The sequence below is a fragment of the Argopecten irradians genome, chromosome 3, assembly GCF_041381155.1.
Source record: "Argopecten irradians isolate NY chromosome 3, Ai_NY, whole genome shotgun sequence".
Taxonomy (NCBI): Eukaryota; Metazoa; Mollusca; class Bivalvia; order Pectinida; family Pectinidae; genus Argopecten; species Argopecten irradians.
Window position 1 is genome coordinate 5,026,017 of NC_091136.1, and position 21,203 is coordinate 5,047,219.

General features: G+C 34.3%; 2 protein-coding genes across 3 annotated transcripts; one reads left to right on the forward strand and one right to left on the reverse strand.

Annotated features, from left to right (window-relative positions):
* Positions 1 to 5,295: 5,295 nt before the first annotated feature.
* Positions 5,296 to 11,995, reverse strand: LOC138317352 (BOS complex subunit TMEM147-like). The gene is made up of 6 exons (XM_069258956.1): positions 11,867 to 11,995; positions 9,522 to 9,657; positions 9,097 to 9,233; positions 8,478 to 8,562; positions 7,285 to 7,406; positions 5,296 to 6,763 (listed from the first exon to the last, which is right to left on the reverse strand). The coding sequence occupies exons 1-6, from the start codon at positions 11,941 to 11,943 to the stop codon at positions 6,628 to 6,630; spliced, it is 693 nt and encodes a 230-aa protein (XP_069115057.1). The 5' UTR covers positions 11,944 to 11,995; the 3' UTR covers positions 5,296 to 6,627.
* Positions 11,996 to 12,146: 151 nt separating this feature from the next.
* LOC138317353 (protein Flattop homolog) lies at positions 12,147 to 19,328 on the forward strand. Of its 2 annotated transcripts, XM_069258958.1 has the most exons (5): positions 12,147 to 12,299; positions 14,303 to 14,365; positions 16,171 to 16,306; positions 17,018 to 17,127; positions 17,350 to 19,328. In XM_069258958.1, exons 1-5 carry the CDS (start codon positions 12,273 to 12,275, stop codon positions 17,749 to 17,751), a joined length of 738 nt encoding a protein of 245 aa, XP_069115059.1. In that variant the 5' UTR covers positions 12,147 to 12,272; the 3' UTR covers positions 17,752 to 19,328. The 2 variants fall into 2 exon arrangements, with proteins under 2 accessions (XP_069115059.1, XP_069115060.1); XM_069258959.1 differs by lacking the exons at positions 12,147 to 12,299; positions 14,303 to 14,365 and adding an exon at positions 14,447 to 14,887.
* Positions 19,329 to 21,203: the final 1,875 nt, after the last annotated feature.

Genomic DNA, 21,203 nt, shown 5'->3' on the forward strand with positions numbered 1-21,203 from the left:
TCTAGGTAATGTTTTATGTATAAAGTCTATTGTTATTTGCCTTTCTTTAGGCTGATCCCGACGGAACAGGCCAGGGGTCCAGCTCCAGTGACGACAGTGATAGTGAAGATTCTGATGAGAACGCTCCCTATAGGATGTCTTGTAATCCGTCTTAAACATCACTCAAAGTCGAGAAGACTACATCATGATTTAACTTTGATATATTGATAATGATGCCGTGAATGCTTTAAGGATGATGTGTTAGAGAGGAGGAGTGGATGATTCATTGTTCAGTGTGGGGATATTGTTAGAGAGAGATTGGTGGCCTGTTGTTTGTGCAAGGATAATATGTTTGGGAGAATTGCCAAGTACATGATTGGTTGCTTGTTGCATGACGATTGTTTGTTTGTTGCAAGACGATTGGTTGTTTGTTGTAAGATGATTGGTTGTTATCCCCCGCCCAACGAAGTTGGCGGTGGATATACAAATGGGTTCTGTCCGTCCGTCCGTCCGAAGTTGGCGGTGGATATACAAATGGGTTCTGTCCGTCCGTCTGTCCGTCCGTCTGTCCGTCCGTCCGTACGAATCGTTTCCGGAGCATAACCAGTAGAGATATTCCACGAAACTTCATACACACATTGGTCTTATGGTCTAGTAGTGCCTTTTGCTATTTTTAGGTTTTCATTTTTTGCATTTTTTCCGTAACCATGGAAACATTGCTGAAAATATCATATTTTTGTACCAGGTTCGTTTCCGGAGCATAACTCTAAAACCAGAAGAGATATTTCCACGAAACTTCATAGACGCATTGGTCTTATGGTCTAGTAGTGCCTTTTGCTATTTTAAGGTTTTCATTTTTTGTACTTTTTTCTGTAACCATGGAAACATTGCTGAAAATGGCAGATTTTTGTGTAAGAATCGTTTCCGGAGCACAACTCTAAAACCAGCTGAGATATTTCCATGAAACTTCATAGACACATTGTTCTTATGATCTAGTAGTGCCTTTTGCTATTTTTAGGTTTTAATTTTTTGCACTTTTTCCGTAACCTTGGAAACATTGCTGAAAATAACATATTTTTGTACCAGGTTCGTTTCCGCAGCATAACTGGAAAACTGATTGAGATATATGCACGGAACTCCATAGGCACATTAGTCTTATGGTCTAGTAGTGCCTTTTGCTATTTTAAGGTTTTCACTTTTTGTACTTTTTTCTGTAACCATGGAAACATTGCTGAAAATGGCAGATTTTTGTGTAAGAATCATTTCCGGAGCACAACTCTAAAACCAGCAGAGATATTTCCATGAAACTTCATAGACACATTGTTCTTATGGTCTAGTAGTGCCTTTTGCTATTTTTAGGTTTTCACTTTTTGTGCTTTTTTCTGTAACCATAGAAACATTGCTGAAAATATCATATTTTTGTAGCAGGTTCATTTCCGGAGCATAACTCTAAAACCAGCAGAGATATTTTCACGAAACTTCATAGACACATTCTTTTTATGGTCTAGTAGTACCTTTTGCTATTTTTAGGTTTTCATTTTTTGCACTTTTTCCGTTACCATGGAAACATTGCTGAAAATATCATGGTAAATGGTAAATGTTACTTTGCAAATCTCCACGCATCTTTGTGTATATAGTCTAATATAAATGTCAAGGCTGTATACCTGATTCAACAATTGCAGCCCCGCTCTACTTGAATTATACTCCATCTTTCTTTAGCTCAACTTCCTTTTTCCTGGTTTTTTTCATACACATAAGTCTCCACAATCAAACTTACTTCAGCTTTGATATCTCCATTGGCGGGGGATCTGAATGACTATGTCCTTGTTTGTTTTAAGATGATTGGTAGTTTGTTGCGAGAATAATGTGCCAGAAATAGTTTGATGTGTCATTATTAAGTGTAAGTATAAGTAGTTAAAGCATGAAAGGTCCGTTGTTTAGTGTGAATATAATTTGTCAGACAATTAATAATAATGACAGGTGTTAATTATCATTGTGTTCATATTTTTCGTATGTCATCAGCGTCTTTGCTGTACTCCTAGAGATACAGAAATATATAAAATTTAATCAACAGCATGTTGGAAATGAAAATGTCTCTAATCAGATATTACATTTAAATGGAAACTTTAACCTATTGCACAGAAGCTGTGATAGCTTTTCTATAGATTCTATCATAGTGCAAAAAAGGATGACACTTTGGTCCCAGTATCTCTATAATGGTAATCTTTAAAAATGATCACACATACTCCAAGAATTATTTTCTAAAAGATTTTTTACACCCTGTCATGAAATGAGGGGGAATCTAGTATATATAACCACGTTCTTCCTAGCCCAAACTGGGAGAGAAACACAGAATGTTTGTCTTATTCTGTATTTGCATATTACAGAGTTACCTCCCATTAATTGATTGTGACGTCATATGTTTGTGAGTGTGATGTCACACACACAAAATAATGACGTCACAATCGATGCCTACCTACAAGGGAGGTTACTCTGTAATATGCAAAAACAAAGTTGTTCAGGTTTTGTACATGCAGAGAATGACGAAATTAATTATTACAGTCATAACAGAATCGAATAAGGTTCGTTTCTGATTGAAAAGTTATCATTATTTACTATAATACTGTTATTGCTCTTAAGAAGAATCTCATTGAAACCGCTCTCCTTACTGATAACATGATGCATGTTTGCTTTGAATTTACAAATTGAATGTACACTCTACTACTGCTACTTTAAAAATTTTGTGGAATAGAAATATTCAAAACTTTTTGAATTTATAGGGGAAAAAAGATATTGTGATCTTAGATTGTACAGTATGTGATCCATTCTGATGCCACAGGATCTTAAATACGGGCCATCATTCTGATCTATCAGAATTACTTCCCTTTGTTTCTCTTCGTTGGCTTTGTTTCTCTTTGTCAGTACAGTGTTTAGCACGCTGGTAAGTCAAAGACCTACTATAGACTAATATATATATAGAGAAATGTAAGGAACTCCATCGTGATGCAAAATTGAGTAATTTAGTTCATAGTGCTGTAAAAAGTATAAAAAATATTCAGACCAGATATCTCTCTTAATTAAAAGTTAAGATGTCAAACTTCAATATGATCAAACAAGAAGTCATACTAAACTAGTGTACTTTTTTTCACAAACAGCCTCAAAACTTGAAAAATTTACGAATTTCCCTTAGCTGGACGCAATCGAGAACATTTTTGCAAACCAGATTGTCTTTTCGCTACACTGAAAACACGGCACTTACAATAACAGGCTTTTACATAAACAAACATCAGGTAAAAACAAATGTATTTACTTGTTTGACCCTTTGTTCAATTACCCCCTTGTTGTCCTTATGTCGTATTTCAATGTTAATAGTTAACGGGTCAGGTTGATGGCCATTTTGCCACTATCATGAAAATTATGTAAAGCCTAATCTCATTGGTCGGTTGATTTTAAGTCTATAGATTAGTCTATAGTTGGATGGTCTTTGACTTACCAGTATGCTAAACACCTAATAGAAAATACGAAGGGAAGTAACTCTGATACATAGTTATTTATTTTACTCTACAATCACATTCTCCTTGACTTCATTGGGATTTAAAATTCAGCTTGAAAAAGTGGAAAGATCAACCTAAAACTGATTGTATGTTCATACATCCAGTCCTACCAACACTGTTGATGGGATGTCAGTGTTAATTAACAAAATCGTTAATTAGAACCTATTGAAGTCATTATAAAGAAATCAGAAGTTGTCTATTATCTCCGCAAGATATGTGAGTGTATATCATAGTTTTAAATTCAATGTGTCTTGTAATAACTTCTTCTCTATAATGCAAAAGCCTAATATCTACTATTGGCCATAGATTTCAATCTGATTTGTCGGAGTTACTTCCCTTCATTTTACACCTCGAATGAAATAGCAGGCTCTTGGGGACGAGAAAGCAGTAATTCAAGGCTATCATGTTTTGTTCAAATGAGCCATATTGACACTTCCATGCATGCCGGGTTTAAGTAATTATGTAATTAACACTCATTAAAACAGGTGAGTGATCAGAATCCATTGTCCCTTCGTTCATAAATAAGCTGTGATTGTCTCGTTTGTTAGTATAACACACAGGGACCTGGCACAAATTTCTAACCAACAGGATACTATAATATATATATCAATACTGCTAGTAAGAAATTTGTGCCAGGTCCCTGTGTTATAACATATGATAACTTTATAGATATAACGATAATTATTTATTTTTTTGTGAAAGCATGTATGGATTTGATTTAAGTGCTTCTCAGAAAATAGAATCATGTTTGATTATTTTGTAATATAACATGTTCAAGTTGATGTCTTGACCTTCAATCAAATGGTGTCTGGAGGAAAATTTTTGCAAAGCCATTAAATATTTATTTTTGGTGCTTGTCTTTGAAAACCAATCATGATTATAATAATATATATGTAAGGCATTTAAAATTTTCAATTCGTCATGAATTTCATTGATTTGTGCTATAATAGATGGTGTGTTAATTTTTGCCACACATGATATTGTACAGTAAATTATGAAACAGGATTATAACAAGTTTTTGATAGGCAAGGATGTGCTACAATAAATTGTGTGTTAATTAATGGTCTTGCTCCGTGTCTAGTCGCACTGTCAACAGACTTTTCCACAGTTGAGAGTTTGCGTCGATTTTCTGAGTAATAAAATTTTTGACAAAAATTTGAGAGTGATTGCTTTTAATTTTTTCAAGCATTGAAATGCTTTCAGATGGCAATTACAAGGGGATGAATGCCAACACAAACGCTTCATTTTGAAGTCACTGTTGTCAAGCTGGTATCCATCCCCCATAATTTGAAAATGATTTTATAATAAAATCTCAAGGAGATTGAATAATGAATACGATTGAATAATGAATACTGGGTAAATATGTGTTTATGATTTATAACAGAACAGCCATCTTCCATGATCCCTGGCACGACAATCATGCCATAACTATGTCTACGTCATAATATGCTGATGGCAGTTATCCACTAAACAATGCCAATTCCTTTTGGTAATGTTACAAGGTGGGACTGTAGTGAATGTAAAAAAAGGAAATGAATTTGTTACGGCAGCAGCAAAAATTTCAGACAGGTTTCAGATGAATCACACTGGTAGAACTTGGCAGGTAATTCAAAATGGCGGCTTTGGTGGCCATCTTAGATTTCGGATCAACACGAAAAGTAGCAACCCTTAGTCAGGAACATTTTTCACTTTGCTTTATGTAACATAAAAGTATATACAACAGAATAAAGTTTAATCTCCAAATAAAAAAACAATAACACAATTGGGTTTTATGATGATGTATTTTTAATAATAAATGCTTTATATTTGTAATTGTTCATTTTAATAGTCCACCACTTTCAAAAATATATTAAAACCAAAAATCTTGTTTTCCATTATAATGGTACTTCAGAACACAGGGACCCGATATGATTTTTAACCAACAGTATATACATATAAAATACATAATTACTGTTGGTTACAAATTTGTGCCAGGTCCCTGTGTTTCAGAACTGTACATCTCTAGTAATTGACAGTTTTAAAGTTTATTCTGACAGTAGTTTAACCGCTACGTAACATTATATGCTTTTGATCTCATACAAACTTACAATCAATTGTAGCTGCTCATCAGATAAAGACAAGAACTCCTGTACAAAACAACACACGTACATCTTACAACACATATTGTGTATTCTGTATTACATCACCAAACTCCTACACAAAACGACACACACAATACAGTCGAAATTCTTCTGATTACATAATTAACGATGATTCTCTCCATTACACTTTATTCTAACTGACTTACAGTACTGTATAAGGATATTACTTCAAAGGGTCCAATGGGCCAGGTTGGCAAGTACCTATAGTGATCATATTTTTTATCTACAACTGGAATCAAGCAGACCCATGCATAGAGCAATTCACATAAACAAAGAAACATGGATATGTTTACAATACACAACTTCTATGGTTTTTTTTTTTTTTTTTTATTTATTTAATAAAGTTTTATAAAACTAAAGTTTAAAATTATTTTAATTTTCAAATTGTTTTCTGCTACATTGTTGCCTCTTGTTTAACACTAGCAATTAAAAATAGCTATGTATACCCCTATCGATATGTAGGAATTGAGGAGGTCGAAATTTATTTTGAGCATGATTTTTTTTGATTGAATGATTCAAGAAATAAACTGATCACAGTGACATATAGGGTGTACTATGTCACAACACGGACGAAGACAATATCAACTTTCGATAAAGTGATAATTTTCAACACATAATACTTTCATTGCACTTTTGTAAGTAATTGTTTGTAGCATAAAATGTCTATCTCAAGAAGTGACTGTTTTTGTTTGCTTCAGTCCATTTTCTCATCCCTTTATAGAAAAGCAATACATCATGTTTTGACCTAAATTCATTAAGGATTCCAACTTCATCTACCATATAGGCAAATTCATTTCAAGATCATAATTTTGTTCCATAACAATCTAGGTCACATTCTGGTTAGGTAATCCAAACACTGCATTCACATCCAATCAAATTATTCAGTATCATCCTCGTCACATCGTCCCAACAGTCATTCTAATGGTTTTCTTTGAAGTTTGACCGTACCGCAATCAATAGTAAGAGTTTGTGGCATGTACTGTGAGACTGAGGCAAAGCTGAAGGCCTATAACGGCTACACACCCGGTAAACATAGCCTTGGCCAGGAGTAGTGTCCACGAACCAAGTCCAACGGCATGGATCAAAATCCTACAACACAAAATTGGTAAACAAAGCTAGCTTTAATATCAAGATCTTATGTTAAATATTCAATTCATTCACGCAAAAAATTCAGTGTTATAAAATTCATATCATAAATGCAAGCACAAATTTCTATATGTAGTAATCCTATAAGTGTTTTGATATTTCATAATGCTACAGGACATCTCATTTTTGAGATTTAAGCTATTTCACCCCCCCTTCCCCAATTCTTCCTTATGTTTTGAGATTTTACAACACAAAGAGATTGAAAAGGTTGGGGATCTTATTTCCCAACAGTTGAATAATTTATACTATGATTGATATCTTTTCCTTGCACTGTCACAATTTATTATTCCTTACTTCCCTATTCCTTTGACACAGAGTACAAGAAAACAACACATAAAGTGACACCATTCCATGCAAAGCTGTAGTGTTTCTTCAGCTTAGAAATATAATTATGTTAAACACATCTGAAAGCTTCAAATTTTGTGTCACTAACTTTTACATTTGAGGGGTAGCTATATACTTACTCTACAATCAGTGGGCGGTAGCAGCTCAGTGCTAACAAGGTCAAAACTACAGGTACAAACGACCTCTGAAGGTCGCTCCGACTCCGCAGCCAGACTAGCATGGCTGTGCTTATATGATGAACCTAGAATACATAATCAAAGATCAAACCCATGCCAATCGAAAGGCATTTTTGTAGCAATTTTTTCAGTTTAACATGTTTGCTCAATACAAAATGTTAAAGATGCTCCACCGCTGACAGAGCATAAACGATACTCATCATTTGAACAATAATTGGTGTTTAATCGTATATAAATATGTCTAATTAGCACCAAAAAAAATAATATAAAATCACTTATTTTGCCTTTTGTGCATGCACAATCAGCACTTCATTCTCCTGGTCGAGACACACCAAAGTCTATAAAAGTGGTAGTTTCTGCTCCTGCTTAGCGCTCAGCAAACAGGGAATGGGACGACTGGTTCGCCCGTTGTCACTATAATGTGACCGGGTGGGGTGTGTTGCTTGGTGTCTTTGGCGGCATGCTTCAGTTGTATAGCACTATAAAAAGGGCAACAGTTCTACTATACAAGAAGACGCAACATGAATGTACCGCAGTCTCCCAAAGCACCCACCTCACACAACATGCTCGTAACACATCGCATACATGGGAGGCCGTCCTTACATGACCATAGCTGTTAATAGGATGTCAATTAATCAAACAAACAAACAAACAAACCATAGAGCTAGGACATCATGCTGCATAATTTTTCTGGGAGGCAATTAATATTTTTTGATATTCTTAATTTGAAGTAAAATGGTTGTAATGGTGGGAAGTAAGTAACTTTTGTAACTGAAGAAACACACTTGTTTGTCTGCTGTTTTTATTGAGAGAAAAAGTACTATTTGTCAGCGGTGGGGCATCTTTAACAAAATTAATCAATTATTTATGGTGGAATTTTTTTATTAAAAGATGAGTAATCAGTTGTTCTATCTCATTATTCACATATTTTTTGTATCAGGTTCCTATATGATCATTATCACTCCATCAACTGAAATTCCTGTATACCAATACCCCAGGTACACATCAACTGTGTTCGTATGTCACAATTTGTATGTGTACTCAATTTTTGTGTTGTATCAAATGTCAGTGTAAGAGAAATGACATAACTTCTGGTTCACATCAAGCGGAGTTATGCTTCAAAAGTAAATGCTCACCAAATTAATATTAGATTCAAAGCTCATTTGTATGTATTTCCAGTCAAATTCTACTCCTCTTGCTCCAACCCAAAGTGGCAAAAATCTGCAAAACAAAAGTTATAATACAATGTGCGATTTACAATTTTTTTCCACTGTAACAAGAACAATGATAAATTATTTGCCAAGATGGAGTAAAATATTTTAATCAGTCTTTGACTCTTCAACATGTTTCAATTCCAATGAATGTGATTTACTTTAGGCCAAAAAAATGTCTGTTTAGGGTTACCCGACCGACCCTATTTTTTTTTACCCCGACCCTATTTTTTATCCACATTCCTGTAAAAAAACTATAAGTCGGGATTTTGATCTCAGACTCCGGTTCCGGCCGTTATTTTAAAGTGAAAGACGCAAAAAAAAAAAAATCCTGACCTACTGACCCTATTTTTTTGCCAATGTGACACTAAACAGACATATACATTTTTTTTGGCCTCATCAAAATGCATCCAGAAACTTAACATTCTTAGTCTCGCCTTCCATAGCTTTCATTGAAGGCAACACTATAATCTGATCAGTGACCATCAATGTTACCAGTGTGATAAAACCACAGAATAATACAGAATAATAATGATACACCTACCTCGTCAATAAAAGTTCAGCTGTTGCCCAGCCTAGTCCAGCCACCATAAACTTAAGCTGACCTTTCCCAGCAATTTTTGACATTACAAAATGAAGTCCAATTAAATCTGCCATATCTACAGTAGATTTCAGAAATTCCTACAAGAAAAAATCAGTTAATCAGTAAACAATAATTTAATCTGATCTAAACTTTGGTGTGCATCACTCATCTTTCAAAATCTGTTCCTTTATAGAAAAAGGATGTAGCCTCCCATGACTCCAGGGTCCCTCCAATACTCTTACACCATCCAGGACCCAAGTGATACTGACACCCACAATGACCTCTGTGATACTCTGACACCCTCCAGTACCCATGTGATACTCATCTGACACCCTTCAGGACCCATGTGATACTCTGACACCCTCCAGGACTTTTGTGATACTCACTCCAATAACATCCATTCCTCCTGGACCGATGTCTGTTGATGGGAAGAATGAAGCCAGGATAAGGATTTTACAGATCTGTGTGAACAGGTAGGCCCCTCCTGCCTGGACACATTTCCAGAAAGCACTGTATTCTGCTCTGTCAACAAAGACAACAACAAAAATAATAAAGATTGAGTCAAATTTAATCACGAATTATTATCCAGCATATGCTTTTTTTCTCAAAAATGTTTCATAACTCACAAATCATGAACAATACTCATTATTTGAACAATAAGTCAACAACTCATGTTTAATTGTGTATGTGTATCTAATTAAGTTAATTAACATAAAAATACATATGAAATAGTTTATTTTGCTTTTGATGCATGCACAATCATTACTTTATGCCATATAGGGCATAGGCAAGGTCAAACCCATTATGGCCAATTCATTTTCTTCTCTCCTGTTACACGACATACCATCCTCGATACTCCAGGGGTTCCGATCACTTAAATCTCTACATCCCTGGACTATTTCATAGTAAAACTGAAGGCAACAAAACAGAACAAGTAATTTAATCCTTTGATGCACATCAAAAGAGCTGTATAATGGTACACTGTGGTTGACTGTGTAGCTTTGAAGTTGCTGGCCTGTGATTCAGATTGGTTCAGAATTTTTCCTCTGAATTGCTTTCAGTTTTATTTTGAGATAATCCAGAGGTGTAGAGATAGCACAGATCTATAAGTGATAGGAACCCCTGGAGTATCGAGGAAGATGACATATTAAACAGTATCCCAGATGCTCTGTGGGTGTGGCTAGGGTGGGAGGGGGGGTGGCTTGGTTGTAATTTAGTGTCTACTAGTGACTTGTATGGTGATATTTGGGAATAAAGGGGAAAGAGATAGTCACAACATATTACGACCTATGATAGGTAATTTTTAGTCAAAATATAAACAATCTTAAGAGAATTTTAGAAGATGTAGCCAGTGTTTTAATTAAGTGGTTTGACATAAATGGAATGAAGGCAAATCCAGAGAAATTCCAGGCTATCTCTCTGGGTAAGAACATTGTAAAACATTTTAATATCTCTAACACTGAAATTGTTTGTGAAGATAGTGTTAAACTTTTAGGTATCGAAATCGACCATCTTTTAAAATTTGATAAACATGTTTCAGATATATGCAGGAAAGCATCTAAGCAGCTAGCAGTTCTGAAAAGGATCGGACATTTTTTACCAAAAGCAACCAAAATTTTAATTTACAAATGTTTTGTTTTATCAAACTTTGACTATTGTCCCCTTATTTGGCATTTCTGCAGTATTTCTGCAAACTAGAAAAAATCGAACGAGTGCAAGAGAGGGGCTTGCGTTTCATTCATAATGACTACACCTCTAACCTTAAAGAACTGCTAGCCGGATCAAATTTGTCTTTTTTACATGTCCCACAGGATGAAAATGATGGCCTGTGAGGTTTTTAAAATTTTTAACAATATTGCTCCTGACTACATATGTAACCTTATTAAAAAACAAGAAAACATTTATAATTTCAGATCTGAAAACAAAGCAAACCTACCCAGAGTTAACACTACCAGTTATGGTAAGAAATCTTTCAGGTACGAGGCTTCCCGCATATGGAACAGCCTCCCAAATGACCTGCGTAAGGTTGAAAACTATGCAGAGTTTCGGAGGCTGCTCGTGTAGGTGGGAAGGCCCGGACTGTAAGTGTAAACTTTGTTCTTAATGTCTCCCTGTATCCTGTGGTGTAACACATGTCTTTACGTCTTTATTTTATTTTTATTTTGGTTTGCTTTGTTGCTTGTGTTGCCACCCCCTTTTAATATAAATCTGTGAACAATTCTGTGATAGCTTATATAGTGCCTGTACTTATAATTACTGACGACTGTGATGCTTTAGTTTTAATTTTCTGTTATATATACAATATACTTTGTTTTGTCGAAATACAAGCTCGACCGAGCTTATGTTACCATGTTTTTATATATTCGACTCTAAATAAAGTTTCTTGTATCTTGTATCTTGTACAACAATGTCGATATCCACCCTGTTAGATTGTCCTGCTGAGAAAGTCATTGACATTGGACTCACAGTAAATTCACGTGTTAATTACTCTCTCAGCAATTCACACAAAAAAAACCAGTGCAAATACACAACCCATTAAGTATATGTAGCATCTCATCTGAAATGTAAGATGTTCACATTGGGTAAGATCTGTGAAATAAACCTATCATAGTTCAATTTGGAATTCTTGGTCGTGTAAACATACATTATTACATAGTGGTGTTTATTACATAGCACAAATCAACCAAAAATTTCCACACGAGGTAATCAGCACACAGAGTAGAATACTTACAATCCAGAACATTTGTATACAATAACGTATGGAACATACGCTAGGGCAACACAGTTTCCGAAGTGGAAGAGAGTCATTTTGCCCAAAAAACCGGCGAGTTCAAACCGGAAGCGTCAATAATAGTCTACCAGTACCACTTCCGGTGTAGTACAGAAGCAAATGATAATTTCGTTTTTTCTAATATTATCTTTTATTCTAATTATACTCCTGCACCATATTAAAAACATTCTATCACTTTAGTTTATTTAATGGTAGAATTTTAGATTTTTTTAAACAAAACAAAAATATTATTTTGTGTAATCACTTCCCTTAGCAACGGCATAATTGTGTTATGGCGATTATCTGAGTGGAAAGTATTTTGCGGGGGAAGTTGGTGGTAACAAAGGACACATTCATTTAAGCCAAGATGGCCCTTCATTTTAGTGCAAACCAGGTAAGAACAGCAATAAAATGGGTCCTTTGTATTGTTAAACACGACAGCAATCTCTTTGCGTGTGGGGTTTAAACATAACAGCAGTTGGCTGCAGTCGCCAGATGCCAATAAAAACTTGCCTTGACGTGTCTCGATACATCATCACTGATTTTAAGCAGGCAAATCTAAATACTAGGCCCATTGTATTGGTAATCTTATCCCAATATGAAAACTGATTATGAACCCTACCTTTATGCATATAAACAGTACGTGATTGTTAAAGGGATCAGAACAATAACAATACAAATTATGACAATTTATTTTTAGTAACATTCAACATTATGTCATATGATCAGTTTATACAATTATATGTAATTATATCATTTTCATATGGATATTTTTATGAGCAATTTAATAGTAAAGACTATAGACAAAATGAGGAGGCAATTAAGCTGCAATTAATGACCAATGTCATATGTTGTATTGGGAGTCTGGTTTTTCGTTGGAAGGCAGATGTTTGTAGTCATGTCATATTTGGAATCAACATGTCTTATTAAGAACTAGCTATTATTTTGATCATACATCAAAAATTCATGTCAGAAGTCTACTTGTCATGTTTGGCATCAGTATATATATATCATACTTTGAGTCTGAATGTCATCAGAAGTTATCATGACATATATCAGCTGTGCAGAGGAGTACATGTTTGCATGCTATATTATATTGTCATGTTGGAAAGTCTGTATATCATGTCTTGAATTTATATGTCTGGAGACGGCATGACATGTCAATATATTGCATGTCACATATCTGAAGTCTGCATATCATGTCAGGAATTTGCATGTCATGTCATGTAAGCCTTATGTCAATAACTCATGTTGGGGAGTTTTCATGTTGTGTTTGACGCCATGGTTACATTTATTGGCATTAAGCTGTATCATTATGTCATGTTGGAAGTAGACATGTCTTCAAAATACAAATGTGAGAAATCTGCATGTCACATATCGAGTATGCATATATGAATATATGTCATGTCAGAAGTATGTATGTCATATCAGAAGTATGTATGTCATTTTAGGACTCTGTATGACATGTTAGGGGACTGTATGTTAGGAGCATGTATATCATATTAGGGTCCATGTGTCATGTCAGGTGTTTGCATGTCATGTTAGTTGTCAGTTTGTCATGTTAGGTTATATATATCATGTAAGGAATCTGTCTGTATGTCATGTTAGTTGTCTGTATGCCATGTCAGGTAAGACTGTATTTCATGTTAGGAGTCTGTATGTCATGGTAGGATATGTATGTCATGTTAGGATCTTGTATGTCATGTAAGGAGTCAGTAAGTATGCATTGTCAGGAGCCTGCATGTCAAATCAGAAGTATGTATGTCATGTCGGAAGTGTGTATGTCATGTCAGCAGTCTGTATGTCATGTTGTAAGTATGTATGTCATGTCAGGAGTCTGTATGTCATGTCAGGAGTCTGTATGTCATGTTAGGAGTCTTTATATGTTAGGAGTCTTTATATGTCAGGAGTCTATATATATCAGGAGTATGTATTGAATGCCAGGAGCCTGTATATCATGTTAGGAGTCAGCATGTCTTGTCAGAAACATGCATGTCATGTCAGGAACATGTATGTTATGTCAAAAGCATGTATGTCATGTCAGGAGCCTGTATGTCATATCCGGAGCATGTATGTAATTTTAGGTACCTGTATGTCATGTTAGTATTCTGTATGTCATGCTAGAGCCTGTATGTCAAAGTAATAAATCTGCATACAGGTCTTGTCATATTTGGAATCCGAATGTGATTTTCATTTGCCTCCAAAGTCTTCATTATTATTAAAAATAAACATAGTAAAGACTTACTGGTAGTTAGTATTTATTGGATAAAAAAAACAGATTTGCTACTATACTTTCATACATGAATTCCCAAGTTATAGTCACTCAGTTGATATTTAAACATATATTTCTTTTAATTCTAAATTTAATACAATAAATGTCTATTCATCTCTTTTCAGTACAACAAGTCTTTTGACCCCAAACTTTTACAGAACTGGGAGGTCCCAGCACAGCACCGAGTGGTAAGCTGAAGCATAACATCTTGTCATATACACTACCAATATTCTGTATCATATAGGTATCCACTCATAAAATCTACCAAGGCCGTATTTATTCAAATCTACTCACACAGGAAAGCTATCTTACCTGAACTGTAACATTTAAAAAAGTTGTCCATTTAAGTAATGAAGGGCTAGCTAGCTCTTTCATGGTTTCATGAATTAAATCTTGTGTTTGAATTGGTAACTGAAAATCTCAATTCAACCTCTGACAAATGATTTAAAACCTGCCATCATTTTACTGTTTATTAATGGTAGAATTCCCTAGCCGTGCTCAAATATCACAGTAGTATACCTGGTGGGTCTTTTGTTGTTAGGCTGCGTAAAGGGAAATCATTGTGTGTTTAAGATGTTGCTATACAAAGCATTGTAGCTATATATAGGTTCAGTGGTAGGTTTGGGGTGACCACATACATATATGTATTATACATATCTCCGAGTATGACAACCTTCCAGCATTATCTAAGTAAAAGGGATAGATGTGTGGTAAGTTAGTTATGTATTTAACATTTTATTGATTATAAATATTGAATAGATTTATCATAGTGTAGATGCACTGGCATTTATGCTTTTTCTCAAATACAAATATACTTGTAAACAATATGACAATAGGTTTGTTGTTGTAAGTATAAACGTTGTAAACATTGTTCAGTATATTTGCTATACGATATAGACTTACAAATGTCTTCAAGTATGTGATATTTTTCATCTTTTATCCTGTAATTATATCTATAACTAAAGCTGATATGTATTTTTGGAAGTTTCAGGCTTCATATCAGTTGAGAAATGATTGTTTCCTTGAATAATTAAACAAACATTCCAAAATACTAAAAAATATAGTTAATATTTTCACGTTTTCGTGAGCAACAGAAAAAGGGAAGAGAAAGTGTATAAATGATGACTCATTCTAACCTTAATTAAGGTCAGAGGCCCAGGCAAAAAACCTTTTTAGTTTAAATGTCAAGCATTTTGTTGGGGTAACGAAAATGAGATTGGTATCAAGCTACCTTTTTGTACTGTGGGAAAATAGGAAACAGGTCCTTTCCCTTCCCCATGAGTATGCAGTGTTGATATAGCTCTGAGTTAATGCCGGCCTCTCTCTTTTTAATGTACATTTGTTAAAGAATGCATTTTTCGCTCACCTGGCACCTAGTCTAAAGGACCAAACTAAGCTTATGCCATTCTGTGGAATCAGCTGGCATCCATCTGGCAGTCTACCTTAGTGTTGACAACTAAGACAATTAACTTCTTCATTACCACTTGTCAAAATTTAACCGAATTTGACTGAGATTGCATCCTCATGGGATGTATTGTCGTTTACTCACTTTAATTGGCCTATGGTCTATAATCAGAGCATAGTGGAGTTTAGACACTGGGTTTCCGAGGGTGCATGGCATGGGCACTAAAAATTGAACAAATGATAATGCTGACCCCCAGAGTGCCTGAGGGGTGGGGCCAAAAGAGATCAATTTGGCTATTTCTATATGAACGATTTATTGATATTCTCCAAAACCATAAACTATAAGCATGGGATGGCACTCGTATTGAATGATAGCATCCCAATTGGGTGGGATTCAAAATTGTACAAATGGTTAGGTTAACCCCTAAGGGGCCTAAGTGGCAGATGCCAAAACGGGTCTATTTGGCTATTTGCAAAGCATAAGTAGCATCACTAAAATAGGGGGTAAAGTGATACAGTCAGGCCCTGATGGCTTGTTTATAACTATGTAGATTAGATTGTATATGATTATTTTGTGTACTTGTTTCAGAGACCTAATGCATACCAAGGTTTCACACAGATCAAAGCAAATGATAGAGGCCATCTTCTTCCTGGGGTCAAAAGGTCAAGGGAGTCTCCATGGGGAACATTTGTTGGTACTTGGGATCTCCCCCTAAAGATACCAGGTAAAATATTACAAAAAAAGGAGAAAATACAATATTTTACAAGAATAAAAACAAAAGACACCCAGCTTGTAATATAACAGTTTGAAATCATTCATAAGATTTGAAGGAGAAACAAAGCCTATCAAATCTCTTGCATTATTAAAATTGTCATTAAACCAAAGGTCAAGTTGACCACCAGATTCACTTTAGTGTTTTAGCTGTTTCATAAGTATAAGTTCTGTGTTTCTATGGTAACCTGTTATAAATGTTTATTGTATATTTAAATAGCTTATAATTATAATACCGTTGCTTAAAGATGCTCCACCGCCGACAGAGCATAATGATATTCATCATTTGAACAATAATTGGTGTTTCACCATGTATATATATCTAATTAACACAAAAAAATAATTAAAATAATTTATTTCGCCTTTGGTGCATGCACAATCAGTACTTCATTCCATATAGGATATAGTGACACAAATTTTTTTCGGGATGCAATTAATTATTTTTCATATTTTTAACTTCAAGTAAAATTAGAAGCTCAAACTTTTCAATGGTGTAAAGTAAGTAACTTTTGTAACTGAAGAAAAATACTAAATCGTCTGATCCTGTTTTTAATAGTGAAAAAAATACCATTTGTCAGCGGTGGAGCATCTTTAATAGGAGTAGAGTTGAGATTGTCTCACCTCTGCTGTAGTTTCATTAAATGTTTGTTGACTTTTTGAACAGGGAACAGTATGACAAACAAAACTGCCAGAACCTTTGATGCTGTACAGAGGCTAGAAAGGTGTAAAACAGATGGAGAAATCATACTTAAAGGAAAACTCAAGAAATGCAAGGTACAATAATAAAATATATCTACTTCTAGAATCATCTTATCATCAGTTAGTTATACACAGATATGATAATTAAGAAAGTTACCAATAATTGAATGAAATAGAAACAAACAGTAATTTTTTTTGAAAATGGAACACTTTCCTTTTTATCAATAATTTTTCTATCATATACATATTTCATAATAATCTTGAACTTTTGCAAAATGTTAATTGAATTCCTTATAGATTCCGGATGCTTTGCCAGTAAAGATTGACGAGAAAGCTGATGCTGCTGTTATTCCCGCTGCCCCACAAACTCTGGCTAAGGATAGCTCCCCACGATCTGGGGCCATTTGTCCAGAACCCATTTCTGTCAGTCCTAAAGACATTATCAGTTCCCCTAAACCAGGCACACCGGGTATTTACTGGCCTAAGCCTGGCTCACGAGTTCAATCTGCTGCTCCCCGTCTAACCCCGCCCGGAAGTGGCCGAATCAGGACCCCACCAAGGGTACTGACACCTATCGCCCAGACTAACGCGGCTGTGGCCGGAACAATGGAGCCACGAAGGACATCGCCATTAGCAACCCCCATCAACTGGCCCCAACCTGTGTCAATAGAGGCACCTGTCTTTCCTCCCGGAAACTAGCTACAACACAACCTAGTGCGGTTGAAAAATTTATGGAAGAAACATTTGTTAGGAGGAGTGATAGACTTTCCAATTTCGAAAAAGAAATTATTATCACTTATTTTTTCTTTAGAAAAAAACTTTCACTTTGCACTGATGTTTTTCATTCTTAAGAAGTTTCAATTTCTCTAATTTTCTAAATTAAAATTTCAATTTTTAGTTATATTATTAATTAACTATAAAAAATGTAAAACTTAGTAGAAAATTTTAGTGCTGTTTATGAGAGCTGTAAGGAAAAAAAATTGTGATATTAATATATAATGATGTATAAAATTTCAAATGAACCTTGAAATCGATGCGCTGAATGGTTATGGTTTTTCTTCTAGTATTAATTTTTGAATTAGTGCTTTTGAGTAAAGGAATGAAATGGCCAAATGAAAATTCAATTATTATAGATATATATTTATAATTATATATGGGAAAATGAACTGATATTTGCAATATATTAAAACGATAACATCTTACATACAGGAGTGTTTGTTGATGAACCAAAGTTGGTACGCTTGATGACCTTTTTTTACCTGTCGGCCAGATTTTTGCTGGCTTAATACAAGCCAGGGACCACTGTAAAGTTACTATTAAACTTTTTATACACATATTTATAATGTATCTGTACATTTGTGATCCGGTGTGATACATGTTTCAGTTCACTATCTAATATTTAAAATGAATCAAAACACCGACTCTTCAGGTCTTTGTCTTGTACTGTATAAGTGGCAATTTTTCACAGGGATGATATTTTTGCAATTTTGCTTTACGTTGTAGTCACAATAAATCTGAATCACTAGAACTCTTGAAGCGTGGCATGATTTGGAAATTCATATTCTTTCAATCTTCTCATTTTATTAAATACACTTTTAGTATAAATTGCAGATTTTATTTACCTGGAAAAATAACCAGCTATCTATTACATGTATAGTAACTAGGACTGATTACAACATCAGTTCATGTATTGTCTAATCTGGGAACAGGTGAAAACTGAACAGGTGTGTCAATCAAATTGATGTCTTTCCATGGTTAATTATTAATTTCTCATTAAATTATATCTGGATAAATGATTAAGTGTCATCTCTGTTATTGTTGTTATATCTATGTATATGTTAAATATTATATCTAGAATTTTTTTTTTCAAGATCTCTATATTTTGCCAAGTCCTATGTTACCTAAAAGCGGCTGTGATATACAATGAAGTTTGTAGATGTTGAGTCTAGTATTTTAATTATATTTTAATCAGTTAATTTTACAGTAGTTCACTATTTAAAAGTGTTTTGTAAATATTTTTATCAACAGTGATTCTTTCTTCAGTAGCAACATCATGTTTTTAAATCAATGTAGAAAATTATATTAATATTTTGAAAGCATGCTATTCTTCATTGAATTTTTTTGTAACGTTTTGAACAAAAAAAATATGTAGGTTTTACCTGCATAATTAGAATCAAACTTACCTGTAACTGGTAAAAAATGTGTCTATCGATGTCAGTCAAAATTGACGTTCAATATGAGATTTGTAATAAAGTACAATTATTCAACAAATAGAAGTTCATGTTTTGTTTCCGGAATAATTTCAGTTATCACCTTTTTTACATGATGAACACAGGGACCTGGCACAAATTTATTATAAGACATATTTTAATATTTCCATACTGTTGGTTAGAAATTTGTGCCAAGTCCCTGTGATTCTGATTGATCTTTCGCCGTCACATTCCATTAGTATACTGATAAAGTGGAATCAAGGGATGTAACTCAACTAGATCAGAATAGGTTTGTTTGAGTCATAAGATTCAATTATCCTGCCCTCATGTTTCTGGATCCCAGATATTGGGAAGTCATTAAAATACTTACTTATTTGACCCTTGAATGTAACCTGTTATGAAGGTCAAGATGATTTATTTGGCCAAATGGAAGGATGATCAACACCTTATCAGCTAGGATATTAATCAGCTCACCATTCTCGATACTCAAGGGGTTACTATCACTGACGTTATATCCAACCCTGAACAATCTCATAGTAAAACTGGAGACAACAAAAAAGCAGGTACAGCAGGTCGTTTTATCGCTGTCTACAGATATTTATTAAACTTACATGATATCTAAATAATAATAAAAACTTTTGTATTGATATTTCATGACTTTTGATTGTTATATAACTTTTTTTCTTGATAATGATCCCGCAGAAATCTGAAGCTAAATTGAGTCTGGCATTTGTTGACATTTAAAACAGCTACGCTTTAGTTGGCCGATTTTCCATGAATTAAAGCATTTTACGATTGATCATGCTTTTGGTATGACTTACATTCATCTTTCTCATATTTCCAGTTATTTCTTTAGGACACTTTTACCTAGATTATTCTGATGTATAACTTTGATACATCGGCGAGTAAAACATTCGATTTTCACATGTAAATTAAGACGTACATGAAGGCCTAATTATACATCTTAATGGAGCATTCTACAATTAACCAGGCATCTGGTACGTAATTTTTTTCATTATAATTGATCCTGGTTTAAGCGACCACTTGTCATATGCGACCTTATTTGGAACTTCCATTGGAAGGTCAATTAAAACAGGTTTGACTGTAATTTGATCCTTGGATGTACAACAAAGGAATTGTATAATGGTATACTGTAGTTGACCGTGTTGCTTTGAAGTTGGGCGTCGCTCTCTCTCGATCTCTCTGTAATCTTTAAAGGAAGTCTCTGTAAGCCGGTGATTGGTCAATTTTTCCCCCCTGAATTGCCTCCAGTTTTACTATGAGATAGTTAAGGGGTGGATAGTTCACCATGGTGCCTAGGACTTTTATAACCTTTAGTGTTTTTAAGAAATATTGATTGAAGAGGGACAGACGCGGATCATTTGTGGTAAAGAGTTAATCTAATACATAATCATGTTTATATGAATTATTTATTTTCCTCATACATGATTTTTATCACAGATATGTCCTTTACATATTCATATTGCAATATATATTGTTAAAATAGGACAAAATATAGATATTACAAAAAAAAAGAAGGCTTCTTGCAACTAATATATACATAGTGTATTGTAAAATAACTTCTCTTATGAATGTGATAAGAAATCCTGAAACTGTTTAAAATAAGGTATAGTAGACCTCTAGAGCGAAATATTAAATCTCCCCATCATTGGTGGTTTACTGTAAATGTTCAAACTTGTCAACTTGTGACAAGCTCACATTTCATGTAGCAAAACTTACCCTAGTATATATATTGCTGAAACTTCAAATAGCACAACTTTGTCACATCTGACATTTAATATATATAAGCAACCTCACGCCAGGTGAACTAAACACTATTTGCAGTTTTATAATAATTGATTTATAAGGAATTGTTATACATTATATATTTTCTTAAATTCACAAAACAATCATATGCACTAAGTAAAGTTTCCTCTTCAT

Excerpts from the sequence above, each read along its gene's own strand:
- LOC138317353 (XM_069258958.1), top strand. The coding sequence starts at position 12,273 with ATGGCCCTTCATTTTAGTGCAAACCAG. Across the intron at positions 12,300-14,302 it reads TTCATTTTAGTGCAAACCAG|TACAACAAGTCTTTTGACCC; the intron begins GTAAGAACAGCA and ends ATCTCTTTTCAG. Across the intron at positions 17,128-17,349 it reads GAAAACTCAAGAAATGCAAG|ATTCCGGATGCTTTGCCAGT; the intron begins GTACAATAATAA and ends AATTCCTTATAG.
- LOC138317352 (XM_069258956.1), bottom strand. The coding sequence starts at position 11,943 with ATGACTCTCTTCCACTTCGGAAACTGTGTTGCCCTAGCGTATGTTCCA. Across the intron at positions 8,563-9,096 it reads GCTGAACTTTTATTGACGAG|ATTTTTGCCACTTTGGGTTG; the intron begins GTAGGTGTATCA and ends TTTGTTTTGCAG. Across the intron at positions 6,764-7,284 it reads TACCGCCCACTGATTGTAGA|GATTTTGATCCATGCCGTTG; the intron begins GTAAGTATATAG and ends TTTGTGTTGTAG.